The sequence below is a fragment of the Strix aluco genome, chromosome 3 (assembly GCF_031877795.1).
Source record: "Strix aluco isolate bStrAlu1 chromosome 3, bStrAlu1.hap1, whole genome shotgun sequence".
NCBI classification, from domain to species: domain Eukaryota; kingdom Metazoa; phylum Chordata; class Aves; order Strigiformes; family Strigidae; genus Strix; species Strix aluco.
The window spans coordinates 9564543-9586836 of NC_133933.1; the positions used below are offsets into that span (position 1 = coordinate 9564543).

At 43.5% G+C, this 22294-nt stretch overlaps 1 protein-coding gene across 1 annotated transcript in view; it reads left to right on the forward strand.

The window, feature by feature from the left end:
* Positions 1-20662, forward strand: part of SPRED2 (sprouty related EVH1 domain containing 2) — a 66187-nt gene extending 45525 nt beyond the window's left edge. The window contains exons 5-6 of the mRNA XM_074817280.1: positions 16605-16754; positions 17179-20662. Coding sequence (XP_074673381.1) covers positions 16605-16754; positions 17179-17829 — 801 coding nt within the window. The 3' untranslated portion in view covers positions 17830-20662. The remainder of the gene's footprint in view (positions 1-16604; positions 16755-17178) is intronic.
* The last annotated feature ends 1632 nt before the right edge of the window (positions 20663-22294 follow it).

The window sequence follows — 22294 nt, forward strand, 5'->3', positions numbered from 1 at the left end:
GATCCTGTTAGCTTCAGTACTGCTCCGTGGGATGATGACTGCGTGCAACTTGTACATCATCAGTTTTGTTTATTCGTCAGCCGGCACGCAACCCTTGCGGGCATCCAGCAAGTTATTTACATGGGGAAGAGAAGGTTTGCCCCAGAGGTAGAGCTCTCCCTCAGGGTATGATCTTGTGTGGCTTAATGGAGGATCATTTACTTGTACCAGAAGGTGGGGGTTTTTTGTTTTTAAGGGGGTGAATTATGTGCAGCTGTGGATACGTGAGCATTTGCTTGGGAAGCATGGCTGGTGTCTGTAGCCTCATCTCCTCCCATCACTGTTAACTTGTGGTGCCAAGACCAAAACTTGAGCAGCAGTACCTTGCCCCATCCCTACGGCGTATGCTCCCCACCCATCGTTCTGAAGCATGGGTTATATCTTTCAAAACAAGACTTTGCCATCTAATGATTTTTCAGTGGATTAGACCTACAGCAACTATATGAATCAATATAAACCTCTGTTCTGAAATTCATGCCTTAACAGGGCAGAAGACAAAAGTATATAGAAGTAAATGTCACTGACTTGAGGGGAATATGCTTATTTCTTAAATGAAATCTCCATTTAGAAGTTTTAACAGTATGTAGTTGTGTTTCTTTAATTCCAGATCCTCAGTAGAGCCCATAAATGTTTTCCATATGTTAGCAAATAAATTTCTCCTGTCTTGTACATTATAAATCGTCCTCTCAAGAGATGCAATCTGAGTAAGACTAGCCATCCGTCTGTCTCCACTGGGGGAAACACTGTCTTTGCAATGGTCTGAGATTGTTCTGTTTGTCTCCATCCAGCCAGCCTGCATCTTCAGCCTTCTTTAATTAACATGCATTTCAGAAATAACATTTAATAAGGACTGAATATATTCTGTAGTTCCTCAGCCACAGAATTTGCCATTATAATTGAGCTCTTGTGCAAAATTTTTTCCTTAATCTACAATTTTACTTTCAATTACAGATAATAATCCCACATGACCATGAAGTGAAAAATGTGAATTGAGTCCAAGGAAAGAAAGGTCAATGTCTTCCAGAGTCTGCAGAGTGCCTGAAATGGTCTCTTTTAGCAACCTATCCAAAAAAGCAGAGGTGTTCATTCTGAAACCTTATGACCAGTTCAGCTGAAATGCCACTCATGTGTTTTTCAGATAAATCTGCAGCCTTGTGCTTCTTTAGTGCTAGAGAAAAGACACCCACTGGCAGGAGGAGTGAAAGCTCCAATGTCTGCTCTGGTTTGTGAACCTAAAAATGACTGGAGTCCCTTTCAGGTTTAACGGGAATGTGAGGGAGAAAACAACAAAACCCAACCTTACTAAGTTTGATATGCATATTGCAATCATAGCTGTTTCGTGTAATCAATAATAATTTTAAAAAATCCTAGTTTTTGTTCAAAATGAGACTTTCAGAATTTTGCAGGTAGAGGAGGCGTGATCTAGGGGTGCACAGCTGGGCTGTGTTTTAAGACACCTAGGCTCGATCCATTGCTTCTCTTGCAGACTCCTGGCTAAAAGCCTGTTTGCCTCAGTTCTTCAAGACAGGGAGAATATTCTCCCGCTTCACTAAGGTGATGTGGACAGATCTTGCTGCCACCACTTTTCTTCTCTGTGCAGGGTCCTGGTTCTGGGATTCACACTTGCGCTACCAGCAGGAGTTTTCAGACTCACATTTTCACCATGAAGTCGTGTGTTTGGAGCAATCCTGCGCCCCTTGTGCCTTTTTTTCTCAGCATGAACGTGTACTCCTGTGCTTGGGGATGTTCGAGTTAGGAAGTTTGTCACGTGGCTTGGACGCTGCTGATAGTTGTTTAAGAGACAGACACAATTACCCATTCTCTGCCGTAGCAGTGCAGATTGTGGCAGATGTTAACGTTACAGTCCTCCTTGCATCTCTTCTGGTTTCCTAATTAAAAAACCAGATTTCTCCCTTCTGCCTTTCCATGAAACCTTTTCCCTACTTTCATCTCCCTTGTGGGCCTCAAGCGTGTTACAGCCTCACTATTAAAATTTACAAGATTTATGTTAGTTAGATAAACACTAAATCTAATTTTTCTTGCTGGCTTGGTCATTTCACGTTCAGATGGTTCTTTTAAAGAACCACTGTAGCTCTTTTTCTTTAAAGTACAAGTGTAGAAACCCAGTCCAATTCCTTTGGAATATATTTGTAAGTTCTGTGTGATGCTGGAGCATCTCTTGTCCCATCCCTCCATGGAAAGCGATGTTGCCGAGTGTAGAGAAGCACTGAGTTGCAAGATTTATTTCTTTCACGAGTTGTGCTCAGGGATTGAGAAGCAGCAAGAGCCTGCAGTTTCTTTTTCTTAAGGCTGAAATAAAATAACAGAAAGGAAAAATGCCTTTTTGAGGATCAGAGCACTGTATGGGGATGGTGGGGTGTGGTGCTTAGGTTGTCACCGTGAGCAAATCCACCTTACTTGCTCTGTGAGGCTGAGCAAAGCGATTAGAGGATTGTCCCAGCGATAGGACTAGATGGCTTTACCTATGTTATTTTTCCTGCTCAGCAGCCAGCTGTACTGTGCATCTACGGCCGAAGGGTTCACTGCTGCTAGCCACATCCTCTGATGTCTGGATTTTGGGCTTGCATTGTAAACCACAGCTATTCTAATTCAGATTTTAAAAGAAAGAAAAAGCCCTTGCCAAGAAGAGAGAAATTCACACACAGAAGCCAGCAGGCTCAAATCCCTCCCTCCCTCAAAAAAAAAAAAAAAAAAAAAAAAAAGTGGCCTTTCCTGGCTTTGAGCAATGAACTGGATTAAGATTTATTTATAATTTTTTGTAGCTGGGTCTCTCAAGTGATATGCAGTGGTCTGAGCATCCCCATCCTACACTTGAACAGTCAGTGCAACACCAACTTAGCAATTTTTTGTCGTGTCTGAGCACTGCTTTCACTCCTCGCACTTCAGTGCTGTGAAATCTGCCTTGATTTGTTCCAGCAGACTGACTACCAAGGTAGTCCCGGAGTCTGAAGTCATTGGTTTATGTGTAGTTTGGTTTTTTTCTTCCTCCCTCTTAATACCAGGGTGTATCAGCTTCTCGGTGGAATTCTTCCTGCTTTTATGCCAGGGGTCAGGAGGCAGGAGAGATGCCACTGAAATAGTGAGAAGGTCCTGAATATGCAGCTATTTTAAGTCTAGCTTCTTTTTATTCCCTTTTTTTCTGCCTTTCTTCAGGTTAACTTTGCCCATTAACAAATTCATGCCACTCAATGGGAATGGATCTGGCTGTCAGGTTTTTTTATAGTGTTGTGTTTCTCCCTTTTCTTCAGGACCTTCTGTTTCTTCTAAGTGATGCTGGAAATTAACGCATTTGTTTTTCTTACTCTTTCTACCAATACAAGCAAGCTATACTCACTGATAATTTAATACGATTGTCACTGAGATGGATGTATTGCTGCTGTCATCTGGGATGGCAGCTGCTCTTTTCTTTTAAGTCCTTCAAAACTGTAGGGGCAATTACTATCTGCTTCAGCCTATAGATTATTCTTGCTCACTCGCAGCCTGTCTGGACAGAAAGCGGTACAAAAATTACTGTGGTGTGGAGGTACACAGAACATAAAATCTGTTTATTCTTGTGTATATAACAGATTCATGAGAAGTAAGTGAAGTGAAGAGCTAAGGGAACTGATCGGAGAGAGAGCCGTGGGGTAGATGTGAAGCTTTATTTGCTTTCTTTAAAAGAAAGGAGGGGGAAGTAGAGGTCTTGCACAATTTATGTATTGTTTTATTGTATTTATCGTATTATTTTTTCGCTTTCGGGTTAATCTCTGGTGGGCAAAGCAGGCTTTTCATGCTGCAGATCAGGAATATGTAATTTAACACAATTCCCAAGTGCGCTGAACTTCAGTTGCTTTGGCACTGTTTCAGTCTAAGGCTTTCAAACAACAAAACCTTCTTTTTTTTTTTTTTTTTATTTCCTTTTTTAAACCAAGCTATCAGTCTGGTTGTTTTACCACACACAGTCTTCAAACTCCTGACTCCCTGGCAAGGATGGGATCACCCAGCCAGTACTGCTGTGCTTCCCAAGGGTCCAGCAGTCACTGCCACGCTGGCGGGGGAGATGATGGGAATGTGGTCGGAAATTCGGTCAGTCACGGGCACCCACGTGCACTTTGTGGAGGAGGCAGAAAAGTGTTTGGGTCCCAAAAGAAAGTTGTTGTGTTTTTTTTTTTTTTCCCCACATTAGCCCAAATACAGGAAGTGGTCCTTTCGTGCAAGTATCAGCCTACTGAGAGCTTGGGGTGTTTGGGGTGTCTGTGTGAAGACAAGGCAAGGAGTATCTGTCGTTCGGTAACAAATTATTAAGGAGAAGATATCTGTATTGCTAACAGATATTCCAAGTCTCACTGTCGTGTAGTTTTTATGTAGCTAATTATAGCATCGACTTGGATGTGTTGAGCTACTTTGCTGAGGGTAAGCAATTTCTCTTGTCACAATTCTTCCTCTCAAGACCGTTTTTTGTAGTGTATTTTCTGGCTCTGTACCATTCCCACATACAAACACAGTTGGTCCTGCACTGGGATTGGGATATATCCTGCAGGAAACTGAAATTTGATCTTCTGCTGTGATGGAAGTTTCCTTATAGCTGTATCTTGCCAGAACTTGTAAGTGTTGTAATTTGTGCACTGGTTAAGTATTGAGTTTTGTTCAGTTTGCTGCAGCCGTTCAAAGGAGATTTTTACCAGGGGTTTTTTTGTTTCTTTCTCTTTTCGACACCCGTTTACTCCTTTCCATGTGCTTAAATGTTGATATGGTAGCATATTTTAGTGTGCTGGCTCTTTCAGTTTTACACTCTATTCAGTTATTTTGTTATGTATAACCAGACTTGCATTCATTTAAGTAATCTTCAGATTACTGAAAGTCTGTTTTCTTGTAATACACGGTCACCTGAGGCTTCGGGATGAGAAGGGCCACCGGCAAACCTGCCTGTAGGATTCCTTGTCCAAAGGTGAATTGACTGGTGACTCTCTAGCTGTAGTTTCTAGCTAATGAATTCGTGATCTGAGTGCGTTGTAGCACCATTTCACACTTGCAATCAGCTAGCTGCCTGTTTGTCTTCTGAAAAAAATAATTTGGCTGTGTAGTAATGTACTTAAGCTATGTGATGAGTTAAAGTGTGAAGCTGTTTATGAGCGTGTTCCCTTTTAATTCATCTGGAGCTGAATGCTTTAGTGCTTTTGTGTGCTTAAGGCACAAATGTGTCAGAAACAAAACATAGCCAAGATGAAATTGCGCTTTCTTAATGTACAGTAAGATGGAGGGGGAAGAGATTTTTTTTCTTCTTTTTAAAAGTTTATTTTTTAACCTAGATCAGCTTACTAGTTGGACTCAGTGCATGGCCCCGCAGGCAATAGCAGCAGCCCAGATAAAGGGGGGATGTAGGGGGGTGAGCCCCCAGAGGTGGAGCCCGAATTTCTGGCCACTGACAAAGCCATCCCTGGGATCCCTTGCTGAAGGTGGGCTTTGCTATTCCTCCCCAAAAGCAGCCGCTGTGGCCCTTGCTGTTTCCCTTGCCTAGCTCTGATCCCTCCCCCTCAGCCAGGAGGAACGTTTGTAAGTACAGCTCATCTTTCCTGCGTTTGCAGTGTGGCGGTTTTGCCTACCTCAGCTTGTCAACAGAGGTTCACAGGCTGGGTTTGTGGCCTTCTCCTTTTGGCCTTGCTTTTGTTCAGCTGTGGTTCCCCGGGCATTTCTTCAGCATTATGTAAGGGGGACCTGATTTGAGGCAAAATGCCTGTGAAAAGCAAGTTATTTTCCAGCCAGCTTGGTTCCCCCCACCTTGCTTTTGCTGCACAGCCATGCCAAGAGCAGAGCTGGTGTGGGGGAGCAGGAATGGGGTGGCAGAGGTTATTTTAGTGCTGTATATGAAACCACAGCCAAGGGATGCGGCTTGACTGATGCATCTTTAGCCTCAGCACCACTGAGAGCCAGCGGAGCGGAGAGGGGCTCCTGCCATTCCCCTTCTACCAGCACAGCTGACCCCGTGCTGAGCCAGCCCGGGGAAATGAACCAAACACTAGCCCTATAAAAGAAAGTGAATACTTTTCCGGTGGTTTAGCTCCTCGAGCCAGCTCACTGTAGGACTGGAGAAGCAGAAGTGCTGGCTCAAGGGAAACCATAACGAGTGATCGGCTAAGCGGGCGGCAAAAATCCTCCGCCACCCCGCTAATACTCATCATGCTGCCTGAAATTCATTGTGTACCCCCTGGCCATGGTTACACTGCCTTCTGCAAGGCAGCTCACTGCATACCTTGCTGTGCTTGTGCCAGTGGTACAAGTAAAGTCGCTCTTGCACTTGTGGCTGAGCCTGGCTTAGTATTTATGGCATGTTCCTCCTTCATGTTGCTACTGTGAAATTCATCCTTTGATTGAGACAAGAAGGAGACAACAGGATAGCTGAGTTGGTGTCGATGGGGGTGTGTTATAGCCAAATGTTACGCTTTTACACATAGTTGATATTACTTACAGTTTTCCATTAGGTTCCTTCTTTAATCTGGGCTATGCACTTAGCCTTTGAAGCGTCTAGTCCTTTCTTTTGGCCACAGGGTGCTTGAAAATTTCACAAAGACAGAAAATGGCCTTTTCCTTTATTTTAATATTCAACCTGAGGAAGTCGCTTTCAGCAGGCAGCTATATTTGTAAGCTACAATCTCTCTGGCTGCTGCGTTTGAACAAAACGCATTGTCCCAGGGCACTCGTGGGAGGAGACCGGATTTGGGGTGTCTCGCCTGGCCCCGGGCACTGCCTCTGAAGGTGACAAGCAGAGTGGACCCTGCACAGGGTGTAAACACAGTTGGGAAGAGGCAACCTTGGCCAGGAGACAGGGCAGTGATTGACAACTTCCTGCGCCGCGGCAGAAGGGATTAGGGAATCTCCACCCGGCACATAAGCCAGCAGCGCTGGTGGGGCCGGAGGGATGCGGGTCCGCAGCAAGCAGGCAAAGCCATGTGTGGCCACAGCATCCCAGCCTATCTGCACAATTTAAAGGAGGGGAAGGCATTTGGCTCCTGGTGCCAAGCTGGAGCATCCATCTTGGTGTTGATATGAAGGGGGCTGACTCGGAACCGTGGAGCAAATTACTATGTTGCCCTGCTCTTATGATGGAGCCTGTAATTTCCACATGCTGTTTAAACACTGACAAATCTGGTTTGAATCTGTTGTCTCATGTAACAGGTAGAAAAGAGAAAAAAAAAAAAAAACCACCACAAAGTTCAGGAAGCTTGGAGTATGCACCCGAGTTTTGCTAGTCTAACCACTGATTTGATTGCATCCTCTCATGCGTTTTGTTTTTTTTTTTGTTTGGCATTTCTTTTTTTGGAGAGTTTGGAAAGGAAAATGAGGAGTTTGGTAAAGCTAAACAATGAAAGGTGCTTTTACAAGAGGCTTCAAGAATGGCAGGTTCCCCCTTTCACCCATTTAACAAAAAAACCCCAAACAAACCAACTTTCTCGCTGATAGAATACTGCAGGATGGTGTTCCCTCTGCCCCATGCATGTGTTTGGTAGTAACTGAGGACGAGCAACAGAATACAAGAGTCCAGGGAGCTCAAAATGGACCTCCGCCCAGCACAGAAATGCATTGTAAACAACTGCATCTAAATAGCCCTGCTTCCTTCCCTCACCTGCCTAATGCGTTTTGCCAAGGGCCTGCTCGCTCCTTATCTTGTAAATATTTTATGAAAATTAAATCAGAAGTGATTATAGGAAGCAGTTCATCTGTCTCTGGTTCTGTCTGCAAAAGGAGAAGGAAAGGCAAAAGTTAATAAGTACCATTGCGTTTTTAAGCGGAGCCTGACATATTTGCAGTGCATGTGAAGAGGGTATTTCAAAAGTTTGCATCAGCTGTTGGATTCTATTTTGGTGATTAATTCCAGCTAAAATAACGTGGATGCTCATAACTGTGTGAATAAATGACCCCTAACTGACTTCTTAAAATATCATATAAGTCTGCTGTGGGAAGTTTGCATTGAACTGTTCTTTTCCCCCTCCGTTTGTAACCTGGTGCATTATATGGGAGGAGCACGCTGTTGAATTTAGAGGCTGAAGTGTTAAGTTTGTATATAGCAAAGACATTAATGATGGATTAGGTGCACTGATTCTTTTCTCTTAGGTAATCTTATTTTCATTAGCATTTTTCTTCCTCCCCAACCTTATTTTCTTCCCCCACCCCCCTGGAAATTTCTGTATAGATGTGCTGAGATTCAGTGGTGAGTTATGTGGAGCCATCTGTTCCCGGCTGTGCTCAGCAGCAGCGCAGGCTCTTGCCGTCCCCTGTGTGCGTCCAGTGTTTAACACCCCCTGGCTAAGCTTCACTCCTTTTTTCCCTAGCATCCCTACCCATCTTCTGAAAGGAAAGCTTTTCGGCAGCATTGGATGTGCTGAGTTCCCTGTTAGCACCTTAAAATTAGGAGCTAGCGCTTTCCAAATGAATAGCAGCTATGCTGGTGACAAGCAGGTCAAAGATGGAAGACTTTAAAGAGGAGCTTGGCACCCACCTCCCTCTCCAGAACCCCCATCCCTGCCCCCTACTTTGCCTGGAGACCCTCCCGTGCCATCAAGGCACAAGCCGCTACAGGTGGTCAACTGGGGTCGGGGAGCTGTTAGGAAAATTGTTTTGGGCTGGATTTCTGTGGTTTTCCACCCAAGTATGCACAAAGAGCAGGCAATGGGACTGGTGGGAGGGAAAAGCAGGGACTGTCACCTCCCCAGAGCAGTACGGACCTCGGTGGCCATCTCTCGTGGCCTTAGCAGAGGACAGCTGTGGTAACGTGGCTAATGTTACTTGTTAGAGGAGAGAGGCTTTGCTAATCTTCGCGGAGCTGTATGAACACAAATATTGGGCAGCTGATCATCCCGACAATGCTGTAGTCCACACTAAGATGTCATTTCCAAGGCATAAACAGATTAACAGAGCTCTTTATGCAAAAAGGAAAAGCCTGCCTCTGTCCCTAGATGGTTTTAAGCAATTAGTTGGTTTAAACAGTTCCCAGGTTTAGGTAAAAAGACCCTGCTGAAGCAATGTAGCTCATCTCAGCGTGGAGAAATCTAGTCAGGCCACAGCAAGGAGGAGTTACAAGAATGAAGAAGGAAATGTAGGAGTCCTGGTAAGGAGAGACTCTCCAGATTGACAAGGACACGAGTGCCTCTTGAGTAGGCAGAGGCATCCCACTCTCACCACTGTACCGTGGGATTGCTATGCTGCCTGGGGAGCAGCCCAGTAACAGGGGCTTGTGATTTGGGTTTTTTTCCCTTTATAGCATTCTGTTTTTTCCTTATGAGTACCTGATGCAAAGACCTTTCCTTCTATTGAAGCAGTGCTCTAGCCAGTGGTGCAGTAAGGGCAAGACGAGGGGTTTCATATGGGAAGAAAATGTTGTGTGGACCCGCTTACAGCCTCTGGTCCTGAGCTGAGTCCAAGCAAAATGGGGTACTATCTGTCTTCAGTCCTCCTCCGACTTTTGCAGGCATTTCTCTTTGTTCAAATGCCTGCTTTTGCAGAGATGTGTCTGACGCCTTGTATCACCAGCAAGCAGTGAAACAGGAGAATCTCACTGAGGTTTCCCCCTTCCTACATCTTGAGTGTTTGCTGTATCATTTAACCATGTCTGATTCTCATATATTCTTTTTACTCCTCGAAGTGAGCCATTAAGCCACATCTGTGGTCCACACAGAACTGACCGATGATGCCAGGAGTGGGTTTAGCATTAGCTTAATGGAGATGATCTTGTGCACCGAATCCTTGTAAATGTTCCTTGAGTTTTGCTGACTTAAGACAGCACAGCTACCAGCATCTTTCTGGCACTAAAAGCTATAACCACAAAACCTAAAAATAAAAAAGGTAGCAGTAAAACTAGCTAGCTTTCTGCACTTTATATTGGTATTTGTGTAAGTGGTGACTAGGAAACAGTCCAAACATATGAGAAATTATAGTCCTGTTCTGGTTTTGGAAAAATCTGAATCCATGCTTATTGTAATGGTTGTGTACAGCCAATTTGTCTTTGAACTGTACTGGAATATGATCTAACATGAAGCTTTTCCTTCAGATTCTCTGCTAAGGAGTAAAACTAGATTCAGCTCCAGCAGTCTTCAGCAGATGAGAGTGTCAAAACGTTTCAAAAATGTATTGAAGTGATTTTCTTCAACACAATTTCTGTTTTGTCTTCAGTGATAGGAAACAAACAGAAATTTGACAAAAGCATTTTCTTCTGTGGCTTTATCTTGCCATGACAAATTAAAAGCTTATGCCTAGAAGACAGGAGTCTCAAAAGATTTTTCACACTTGAACCTTTTTCTGATACTTAGATAATCTAAGCCCCCTCTGAAGTGGGCTGTCCTGAGTATACAGGGCGCACTTAGAGGTGGGTGGAAAATGTCAGTAACTGTCTCCTTTTCTAATTTTCTTGAATAGAGAGAAAAAGGTGTTTTGAGACAAAAATTGGGATTTTTGCTGTTCCCCTCTCTGTGAAATTCAAAAGTGCTATATCTCTTTAGGCTTTAAAATAAAAAAGTGGAGGGGAAAGGAAGGACTTTCTGGCAAGACTAAGCTGAGGGAGTTCTGGGAGACTATATTTTATCTTAATTTCTTTGGAAAGGTGGCGTGTTCTTTGCCATGAGTCTGAAGTAACTCAGACTTCCTCTTTGTGAAGTTCATAAACAGCAAAGGCTCTGCAGATAAACTTCAGATTGGTGCTTAGCTCAGTATTGCTCGCTTGCTGTACGGTTTCACCGACTTTATAATTTTTCCTTTCCATGCTGGTAGCACAGCTGTGTTTTGCCTTATTCTAGTGAATGAAAAGGGCCAAGCAAGGAAGAGCTGGCTTGTGCCAGGGCTTCCAAGCGATCGCACCTGGGCAGAGCACGCAAAGAGCAAAGAAAGGGCTCTGGCTGCTTGCGGGGAGCTCATTGCACAGGTCTCAGCCAGAGGTGGTTGGGCTACAGCCTGGGGGAGGATGCAGCTTGCTGACTGTCATTTTTCCAGGCTCATCCTCAAGCTGTGAATTGGTGAGGGAGCTGGGTTTCTTGTCCCGGGAATGGCGGGGACGTCTCCAGATGATGAGATGGCGATAGGCTCCTCTTTAACATGTCCAGGCTTCCCAAAGTGAACACAGGAGCCACTGTGAGGAGGTCTGGCTGTTGCAGAAGGCTGCCTTGGTAAAGATGAGACCTTGAGCCCCCACCAAGTTTTGCGTTTCCGTGCTGCGTGTCAACAGTCCCCCTCAGATACGGGTGATGCGGTGAGCAGGCTTGCACGGCAGTGGGAGATGAGCAAAGTGGAGCATGGCAATAGAGAGCAGGTCAACTTGTGCTTTGCGAAGGCGAGGCTGTCACAGGTTTTTGATTCCTTTAAGACAGTTACTTGAGAAACTACTTGTTCAACATTATGATACTTCTGTTCCCCCTTGTCCTTACCACTTCATGTAACCATTAAAGTCCTAGAGGGAAAAAAACCCATCCTGTCTTGGCTTGACCTACAATTATTTTTGACAGTAAACTTGCAAATGCCTTAGCTGGCTGAGAGCACTTCTGGAAGTTACAAGTGACAGAGCTCCATAATTTCCCTCTGGCAACCAATTTCTGACAAGCTGCCGCAGATTGTATTGCTTCATAATTTTGAGATGAATCTTTCTTCTTTTTCATAGTCACCCTCGGATGTTGCATCACACAGGGTGAACCTATTCTGTAAAGCTATTAGAGACAAGGTGATCAGTCCAGTTCAGGAGCAGCAGAAGGCTTCTTTTTCTCATCGGTTTTTATGATAAATGTTTATTTCAAAATATTACTTAGGCACCTGATTAGCCGGCTGGTTTTGTGCAACAAATCCATTTCAATGAGAAGTAAACTGCAGTAAATGTTTCAAATAGTCTTCTTTACTAATGACTAGTGGTTTTTAATTTAATGAGTCACTTCTAAAAGTTTGAGGGGGAAACAGGGACACGTTTTATTTTTTAAAATGATCACAGTGCAGTCATTTGCATGTAGAAGTGCAGTGTTGTTTCCACGCGGTATGTGTGCTCACTCAGATATGTACAGCTCACTTGCAAAAGGAAATGTGTTGCATGGGTTTTATAAAATTACTATTATGGTCATGATTAATGATTTTGTTATCCGAGCAGTGAAACCACAAGACTTCAACCGCCATAGCAATCACAAAGCTCTAGTACGCGCGGCATGAATTTCTCTAATTGAGTATTTGAGGGCATGTAGAAACAGAGTTTCTTACCGGACTCTCTGTTCCAACAACTTTAGTTTTGGGTTCATTTCTCTTATGTGGCTACTGGGCATGTTTTCAATAGTTTCCTCCTCAAAAACAAATACTGGGGCTGGACTGGTTTCAACAGGCTTGAGAGGAAGACAGTGTTTCTCTGACAGACTGGTGGCTCGATGGTTTGGGACATGTTTTTCCATCGGTGAGATAGCCTGCCTCTGGAGACCACGTCCTTTATAGATGTATTCCTGTAGGCAAGTGTGTTGTATTTGGGTGACCTGCAGCAAACCTCTCATGTCTCCCCCCCTCCACCATCCTCCCCAAAATTTTCACTGCTATGCTGGTGGTAGAAGATCCCAGCCAAGATCCATCTTGACATGGGGAACAGAAGTTGCTCCCTGCTTCCATCACTCACAAAGGCTTGCCATCATTTGTTCATAGTGGCACTTGGCTGAAGAGTGCCTTTTATTTGAGAACATGCCTGATTTTCACCAGTCACCAAGTCCAGGTTCAGTCCCAGGGGAGTGGTACAGTATACTTTTGAAGGCCTGAGCATTATCATGCCTTTTATCCTTGGTCTGAGGGTTGCCGTATGGCTTCTTGAACCACGTTTTAACTATGGGCTCTGTCAGAAATACTTCCTACTGTTTGAACCTTATCTGAGCCTGTTCCAGTGAATACCTTGTGATCTTCTCTTCTGAAGGATACCAGAAGAATAATACCTTCCTGCTTACGTTCCTATGGGACTCACAGTTCAGTAAACTTCTCTTCCTATCTTCAGGGTCCCTTCCATCATCTCTCTTACAGGCTGGAGAGACCCAGGCTATTTACTTAGCTGTTGTTGGGGAGTTGTCCCATGTCCTCGATTGTCCTGACCATGGGTCTGTGAACTTGCCATGGTGGAAATACCCTTTTATTGACACAGGGTGGAAGTGGATGCCAGAACCACAGATTGGGGAAGCACAGCAGACGCATGAAATGCCTTGATGATCATCTTTGTTGCTGCTGCCTTTTTTTTATTTTTTTATCTGTTGCTGAGCCACCAAGCTGACACTGTCACAGGGCTGTCTGGTTTAACCCCAAGACCTCTTTCCTGAGCAGCGGTGGCTGGCTCAGTGCATCATTGTACATGTCAGATCAAGGTGTTTCCGTCACTTTGCACTTTAGGGATAATTTTTTTTTTTTTTAATTAACATCTAGTCCCTCAGCATTGCGAGATTCTTAAGTTTTCAGGGTCAGTGTTCATTTTTACTCCCTTGAATAGCTTAAGTTTCATTAGAAAACTGTGTCATCTTGTTCACCTCTCTTCAGATCATTGATGAGTATGCTCACTGGCACAGGTGAGGAGCCTGTAGGATTCATTGGTGACCTTCTGCTTGGGAGGGGGGTATTTTCCACCTTTTTTCCTCCCGGTCTTCAAACTGTTCATTCCTATATGTCAAGAGCCTTCTCTCTTCTCCTACAGAAGTTTGAAGCTTTGATGGGGGACCTTGCTGGAAAGCGACAGTGCTTATCCCAGCCCAATGGTCAGCAAAGTAACCCTGCAGACGCTGCGTTTGTCAACCATTGCCTTTAGTGTCACCAACCAGGAGGCAGTGTGAACTTTTTTACGGACGAGTGAGCAGAGACCTGGTCTCGGATAGCTTGCTTTCTCCCTTTCTGGGCGCTTAGAGTAAGTGTTTGTGTTGGCAAACTGCCCCTCTAATCTGAGGACATTGAACGTGGAAATGCAGCAATTTTTAATAAGGTGAAAGCAGAGGCCAGAGCCACAGCCTCTGTGGTATGCTGCAAACAGGTTTTGTAGCCATGTCAACACATGTGGAGGAGAGGCTCGGTTGCCCCGACGGGTCTGAAGGAGAATAAGGTGTGGAGGAAAGCAAGGGTAGTTAAGAATCGGGCAAGATAAAAATCACTACAGCCTCTTTTCCAATTGCCTGTTGCAGAAATACTGCCTTCCCCAAGAGCAGCAAATAGCATGCTGCTTGGAGGGCTGGTTATAGCTCCCAGCTGCGCCGCCGAGATTATCTAGCAGTTATATCCAGTTTGGGATTTTTATTTTCATCGAGGAGGGTGAGGGGGGTTCCAGGCCAGTATGTGCAACCTTCTCCAGTTGGGTAATTTTCCCAGGCTTCATTATTTTGACCACGAGCACCCATGACGTTTTCGGAGTGTATCGACAAAAGGCTTGTCCCAGCAGGGCTCGGCCTTAGTTCCAGCGAAGGTGAAGGGTCCTGCCGGCTGGCACTGGCACTGTGTTAAGGCCCTGCCTCCTTTTTGGTTCATGCCAGTCAAAGTTTAACTTCGAGAGCATGGTACAGGCTGAGGCTGCCCAGGCTATGGGGTATATGCCTTTCTGTTGTTGTTCTGAGAAGCTTAAATTACAGCTCGGCATCTGGGTTTGCGCCACATACAGCACTGCGAACAGGTACTCCTGTGAGGTGGCTGTTGTAACTAAATCAGGCTGTTGTAACTCTTATCAGGTTTTCCAGATAGATTGGAAGCTTAATGTTATTATGAAGTACTTGCTTGCAGAAGCCGCTTACTTTCTTTTGAAATGTCCCCAAAATGTGCTAGATGTTGTAGAACCTGAAGTCACTGGCACAGGAATTAGCTCTGAAAGGTTTAAACCCCAGATTTGAAGTGCCTTTGTCTAATAAGTTATGAAGACTTGGCTGATGAAACCGCTTTTTGAAAACAGCCTGAATATCCGTGTAGTTACATTTTAGAGGTGGTGTTAACTATCTTAAGAGTTGTTCTGCTTCTAGGTACTTGTTTGAAAAAAAAAAAAGCCAACCAAAACAAACACATACATTAAAAGTCTGTTCCTAATGGGTGGGTCAGCCATTCAAAACTCATCCTGCTTGTTGTACCTCTCAGATAACCCAGCTTGGCTTTACATCACACTGCAAATAGATCTGTGTATTTGCTTTCAACAAAGTAAATTGGGAGTTCAGTGCTTTTAAGTGCTATACTGGTTAAAGAGGATCAACATCTATTTTGTGTTGTAATGCTTTAAGGTGTGCTTACCGTTGGTCAGAGTCTTGCAGAGTGTTGTTTTCAGAATAAACAAATATCCACAATGAGTATTCTTGTACTCTTGGAGTAAGAGACGTGTCTAGTACGATTCGTTGGAAAATAATATTTAGACAGTGTATTCTTGACAAGGAGAGGAGGTTTTTCAGGTAAAACCAGTCTTCTCCCACTACCGATACAACTTTTCTCTGCTCTTGGGGTTGTGTCTCTAGCTAACTGTTGTGGCAAATGGAAACCTTTCCCTCGGACTTGTCATAGCTGCAGCATAGCTTATTAGTTGAAGGGGGATGGAGATTCTTCTTAGTTCAAAGCACCAGTATTTTAGGCACTTGCAACGTTACAGCTCTTCTGATCATTGTGTATGGAGGCTCTTTTTCCTGCTCTTGATCTGGTAGCGCGTTTTATAGCTCTCATCTGATATTCATGGTAATATGAAAAAGCCCAACCAATCTATGAAAAGAACTAATGGGCAAAATCCTGAATGTCTACATAATGTATGGAAAATATTTTAACTGAGGATGGCTAAGACTGGTACCCCACTGTGTATTTCTCCAGGAGGAGAAATATGTGTATGAAGAAGCTGTGGGTATTGGCAACAGCATGTTATTGTTTTCATGATTGTTGTTGTGTAATGATGTAACTAATTAACCTAAAGAAAGTGCTCACCGTGAGCCAGGAATGTATAAAAATATGAGTAGCATTCATTGCACATTAGAGATTAGTGACAAAACGAGAGGAAAAAAACCCTGAAGTGTTTAAATGAAAGCTGTGTATTCAAGTACCCTGTGATGAACTGGAATTTGGAGAGTGCTCAGAGAGGAACATGTAAAGGAGTTTTTGACCGAATGGGACGCCTGCAGGTTAACAAAATTGCCAGTATTTTTGTAACCTGGGTAGCTAGTGGGATACAGCCTGGGCACACAGATGTGGTGTTTGAGTCTTCCCACAGGACTTAAATGATTGCATCATTTGATGGAATTTGACTTTGCTCTTCAGAGGTAGCTTCTAGCGTGAACGCTCATCAGCCTGCAATGCCCAGTATAACAAATGACATGCCAAGCGAATACGAGTGGTGTTGGTGAATATGTCACGGGTAGGCGATGGCATATTATTTTTCCATGTGTGTGGTGACACCTTTAATGGCCTGGCAACAGATCTGCCTCTTTCAAGTATTTTATGTGAAACTTTATGAAGCTGCCTGCTGTCAGGTGTTGCCGGTATTGCAGGTGTGCACAAAGTCGGTGAGTGGCAAAACATCTCTTTTAATACAGTGTGCAGTAACAGCTGAATGTATGACGATTTTTTTCCCCCCTTTCCATTTAAAACAGAACGCTACAGATAGCTCCTCTAACTCCTCTCAAAAAAGGGAACAGCCTGTGCGAACTCTGGCTTCTCCTGCATCCTGCGAACATCGAAGAATTTGCACTCGTGGACACCTTCACGACCATTATAGCTCTGACCACTACCATCTAGATCAAGTAAGGTTTCTTCCCAGCGTTGCCACCTAAAGGGCTGTGTCTGCCATAGCTAAGGCTGGTGGTTGGTTTCCCCCCTACATCCCTGAAAGATCCCCTCTTCCTTTCTCCCCCTTTCGTTTTCAGTTAGCTTTAAATTGCTTCCAATTACTTAAAAAAAAAAAAAAAAAAAAAAGTTTTTACACTGTGATTTAATATGCTACGTTGTACCATGTGCACACAGACCATTGTAAGTCTGTGACAGTGGTACTGATTGCCGAGCCAAAGGCTGAAACTCTGTGATGGGTCATGGTGAAGGGCGTACAAAGAAGGAAAGACAAAATTGTTAAATACTGACTTTTCACTAAGCAAGGAGACAGTGATTGCTGATAACAAAGTGAGCTTATTTACCTTTTCTCCCTCTTCATCTCCATCCCTGCTTCCACAGTCAGTACCACGATCCTACCGGCACGTCAACTTTCCAGACGATGATGAGGAGATAGTGCGCATCAATCCTCGGGAAAAGATTTGGATGACTGGATACGAGGACTATCGCCATGCCCCAGCACGAGGAAAGAACTTTGATCATGATGACATGGACTCCTATGTACGTTTTGCCAAAAGCGAGGCCTCAAAACACGAATACACTTACCCTTACGTAGACAACTCGGACTTTGACCTGGGTGAAGATATCAAGGGTGCTGTGATAAAGACTCAACCTGTCAAATTCAAGCCCAGGCGGAAGGAAGATGGTGAGAGGTCACGGTGCGTGTACTGCAGGGACATGTTCAACCATGAGGAGAACAAACGGGGTCAATGCCAGGATGCTCCAGACCGCGTCAAGACTTGCATCCATCGAGTGAGCTGTATGTGGTGCGCAGACACTATGCTCTATCACTGTATGTCCGATCCAGAAGGAGACTATACAGATCCTTGCTCGTGTGACACCAGTGATGAAATGTTTTGCCTCCGGTGGATGGCCCTTATCGCCTTGTCTTTCATTGCTCCATGTATGTGCTGTTACTTGCCGCTTCGGGCTTGTTACCACTGTGGGGTCATGTGCAGGTGCTGTGGTGGAAAACACAAAGCTGCTGGATGACTACAGATGCATTCAAAGTGTTACGTTTTTCCTGTAGTTCAAGGAACACGTTGGTTTTGGAGCATTGAGATCACTTATTTTGATGCAGCCGCTGTGCCCAACAGCATCCAGAAACCACCAGTTTGGATCACTTCACATTCAGTCGTCTGGGGCTCATGCTGCATTGATTTGCTCATCAAGTGTTCTAACTAACTAACCTACAGCATAGACTTTTGTATTATTAATCTGTAATCAAAACAGACTGTCTTGTACATGGGTTTTGGGTTGTGGGTTTTTTTTTTTCAGTTAAAAGGAGTTTGAGAAAAGAACTGCTTTAAATGGTGGTGGATCGTAGAACATCTCCAGGTTGTGTCCGTCTTGCCTCCGCTTGTGCGGTACCATCAGCGTGTTAGCAAGCTTTGGCATTTCTAGAAACAGGGTGGTGTAGTGAATGAAATCTCACTTGGAAGATATTTTAACTTGCCGTCAAGTTATTGTGTGTGTATAGAAGGTGTGCTAGTAACAAACTTGTACCACAACACAGTATTTCTGTCACTGGTTTTCTTTGGGTTTTTTGTTGTTTTCCAAAGCCAAAATAGCCATCTAAGCTGCAGTTTCTCTTCTAGAGTCCATCGTCATTTCCTTCAGCAAACATCTTAAATTATTTCTCTGTTCATAAAGCTCTGTGAACAGAAAGCAAGGCTCAGTTACCATAGTCACATAACCATTGAGAATCTGGTAGTTCTCCTTACCTGTAATCATTTCAGACCACTACTTGAAAGGGAAACTTAGGGTTTTCTTTTTTCCCTAAATAACATCAGAAAAATGAAACTGTCTTTTCAGAGTTCTGCCCAAAAGAAAGGGAACTTCTTCATTAGCCAGCCATGTAATGATCTGTGAATAAAACACTAAGGTTCCAGATGAGGAAAATTGTTGTTATGCAAAGAATTATTAACAATGCAACGTCAAAAGCACTATCATGGCAATTCTGGGGAAATGCTGCATTAAGTGGTGGATTATATGGAAAATTGTATTTGTTTGTTTGTTTTCTGTATAATACATGAGCATGAGAACATATGCGTCCACGGTAGAAACTACATTTAGCAATCTAAACAGGTATTTAAAATCAAGAGCCAGGATGTTAACCACCACTTCCATTTCCTGACCTCCAGATGCTTACACGTGTCTTGACGTACTGCACGTGCAACAGGCATTTCTGTGAGTTTGTGTCTAGGATTAAGCATGTGAGTCTTTGCAGGAGCCAGACCGAAGCAACTCCCTGGCTTTCCCCTCCCCAGTTCACCACCCAGATTTATCAAGTGGATGCAGAAGGTGCATACAGCAGGATAAGATTACTTTAATTTTTTTTATTTTTTTAAAATGTCATGTTGTCTTGTGTACAAGGCTTGTAATTAGCTTGGAAAAAGAGTATTTTTCTAATATATTACAAGGAATAGCCAAATAATTTTTATTAAAAAAAAAAATGATTTAGCGCAGTGAGCTCTAACTAGCATAGTACAATCCGAATACTTTGAGGCAGCTAGGGATTGGCTTGTCAAAGCTGGCACTGCTGTTCCTGCCATAATTTCTTTCTGCAGTAAATTGCCAGTGGGCGCATGTCCTTTCCCTCCCTCTATTGCACATTGACATCAGTCTTAAAAGAGAGGATTTTTTTTTTTTATTATTATTAATTTGCCAAATAAATGTAAAAGGAACACTTGCCATTCTTTCTTGGTGGAATGTCCCAACGGTTCCTCTGAGAGTTAATCACAGCTTTTTAGTCAACCATTAATTAAGTATGCAATGTGCTTATACACTATAGAGTTTGGTAGGCTTAATTCATAGCAGTTGCTGGGGATTTTTTCGGTTGGGAAAAAAAAAAAGAATGATAGTGGAAAAGGGATGGAGTGTTACACTCTGGGTGATGTGTCTTGGTTTGCTGAATGAAATATAAATATTTTGTGCCTAATAGCAGTTGACAAATCTCTCAATGGTGTCTAGTAAACATCAAGCCAGCCTCGGAAAAATAAATAAATTAATGGAAAAACCTTATCCTTTTATTTCTGTTTTTGAAGTTTTTTCATGTAAACAAACATCTGTAAGATCTTCTCTCTATAAAGCACAACACTACAAAAAGATCTTACAGCTTTTTGTCCGGTCTTGAAGTGCCCCTATTTATTTAAGTAAAGTAGACATACTCCAAGCCTTTCTGTATGTCTGGAAATAAAAGTTTTAAAAAAAAAAATTCCCTCTTTTTTTTTTTTTCTTCTCCTTCCTTCCCCTCCTCCTTCCTCCCTCTTCTCTTGGGTTTTTTGTAATACTTGTAGATTTTTGCTGCGTGTGTTATTTGGTTTGTGAAGGCAGTGGTGTAAGGGCACAATGATAGAAATGGGTGTTTTTTTGTAAATATTTCTCCTTAATTTCCACACTGCTGCTGAACAGTGTGTAGCGTTCTCCCAGTCAGCTTTGCAATACTGACATCAATCATTTGAGAGAAATTATTCAGATTTTATTTTTGTATCTGTGGTAACAAAACATTAACCAAATTTTTTTTTTTTTCCTGTTGTGGAAAGTTTTTTCCTGTTTGTTTTTTTCCAAGCTATCGCTCACGTTAACAAATTAAAGTGCCTGAAGCCTCATCATTATTCTATCTATATACTAAAAGTTAAAACTCTGTTGTATTGATTTTTATAAGCCTTTTTACCTCTGTGTAAAAAAAAAAATATATATACAAGTGTATGATGTACATTTTAGTTCTTAACTTCTTTTTTTATTGTTTCTAATATGTATGATCAGTGTAGCTATTGCTTTAAAATGTACCATGTAAATATAAATACATCATATCAAAATGACACTGTTTGTTGTTGTTTGGCTGGCTGGAAAATGAGGGGAAAACAAAACGGTGCTGGGAAACACAGGGCTATTTCTTGGCCATCCCCAAGACCTTGGGTTTTCTGAGTTAAAAAATGGGTTCATTTTACATTTTTCACTGGTGAATGCTGCTAGCCTTGGGCACGGGCCATACTCAACCAGACGCAGCGGAGAACATGAGGGCAGGTGTTTTTTCAACTTTTTTTTGGTGGTTTTCAGGTGTTTTGCACACTCTGGGGGAGGATGCCCCCGGGGCGGCCTGGTCTGGTGGTGCTGTGCCCCAGAAGGCCCTGGCAGCCATGTCAGTGGCCGAGATTCCCCTCCTGCCCTCCCTTCTCCCTGGGCCCTCATCCCATGCGCTGCTTTGGGCTGGGCTAAATACACTCTGGGGACTTATTTTGTTTTGTTTCACTCAAGCAGAGCAACCCCAAAGAAAAGGGGAAAGTGGAGAGGAAGGCTGACAGACATGGCTGCCAAGTGAGGGCCACCTTGCTTTCCGAGGTCATACAGTGGGAGTTTGCAGGGCTGGCTGGATGCCGCTGCCACCACTGAGGAGAGACGCCTGGGGTGGCTGGCACTGCTGTCCCTGCTCAGAGAGGTTTAACTTGGAAGATGGAAAAGGAGTAACCCAGTTAAAAAGGACACCAGGCTGCAGCTGATCGACAGCAAACCAGAGGAAAACCAGTAAGTGTATCTGAATTTTTACAGTTATTTCCAATGAGAGCTAGTCAGGCCACTACCACCCACTTCTGAGAAGCCCAGTTTTATTTTTCTGTAGGTAAGTGATAACATAACCAAGGTGCTAACACAACCAAGCCGTTGCTCCTTTTTTTCTATGTGCTGCTGCTTGTTTTGCTGCCGAACCATGAAGCTGCATCGAGCAGCATGGAAGAGGGGAGACAACAAGCACGCACACGGAACTATACATTTCTTATAAAAGGTTTGCTCTGGGCAATGGCAGTGCTTTGTGTGATCTGCACCCACCCAGCACACAGGGTGACGTGGTTGTTTAAGTAACCTCGATGTTTAATTTGCCACAGCTTTGCTGAGATCCTGAGTCCACTTTCACTTTTTACTGGTTTATATTTGTATTTACATATATCTAGAAGTATTATATGCTTATACAAACAGATTTCTGTTTACATTTGTTATACAACTGTATGTTTGTTGTACATTTAAAAGACTTTGCAGACCTCATGAGAAACACGTGCCCTGTGGGTCAGGTGTTGTGTTCAGGAGGACTCTCATTGAATAATTATGTCAGGAAGACTTGAACCCTCTTCCCTGGTCATTTGAATTCTGCTTGTCCCACAGAAGTCCTGGCTAAGCCACGTATCTTCCTGCAGCCTATAACGTCCTCTTGCTTTCGTCTGTGAATCAAAAGGGTCACTTATGCCTGGAGATTTGTAATCTGAACCAGTAAGCGGTACATTTCAACCCTGGATCAGTGGAAAATGCAAACACCATCAAGACACAAGGCACCGTGAAAGGCAATCAACCTTCTGCAGCCTAATCAATGCAGAGGTCCTGGGCTTACTCCTGCTGATCATCTGGGAAGGGTACTGTCATTTTGACAGGATGCAATCAAGGAGATTGAGTTTGCAGAGCACACAGA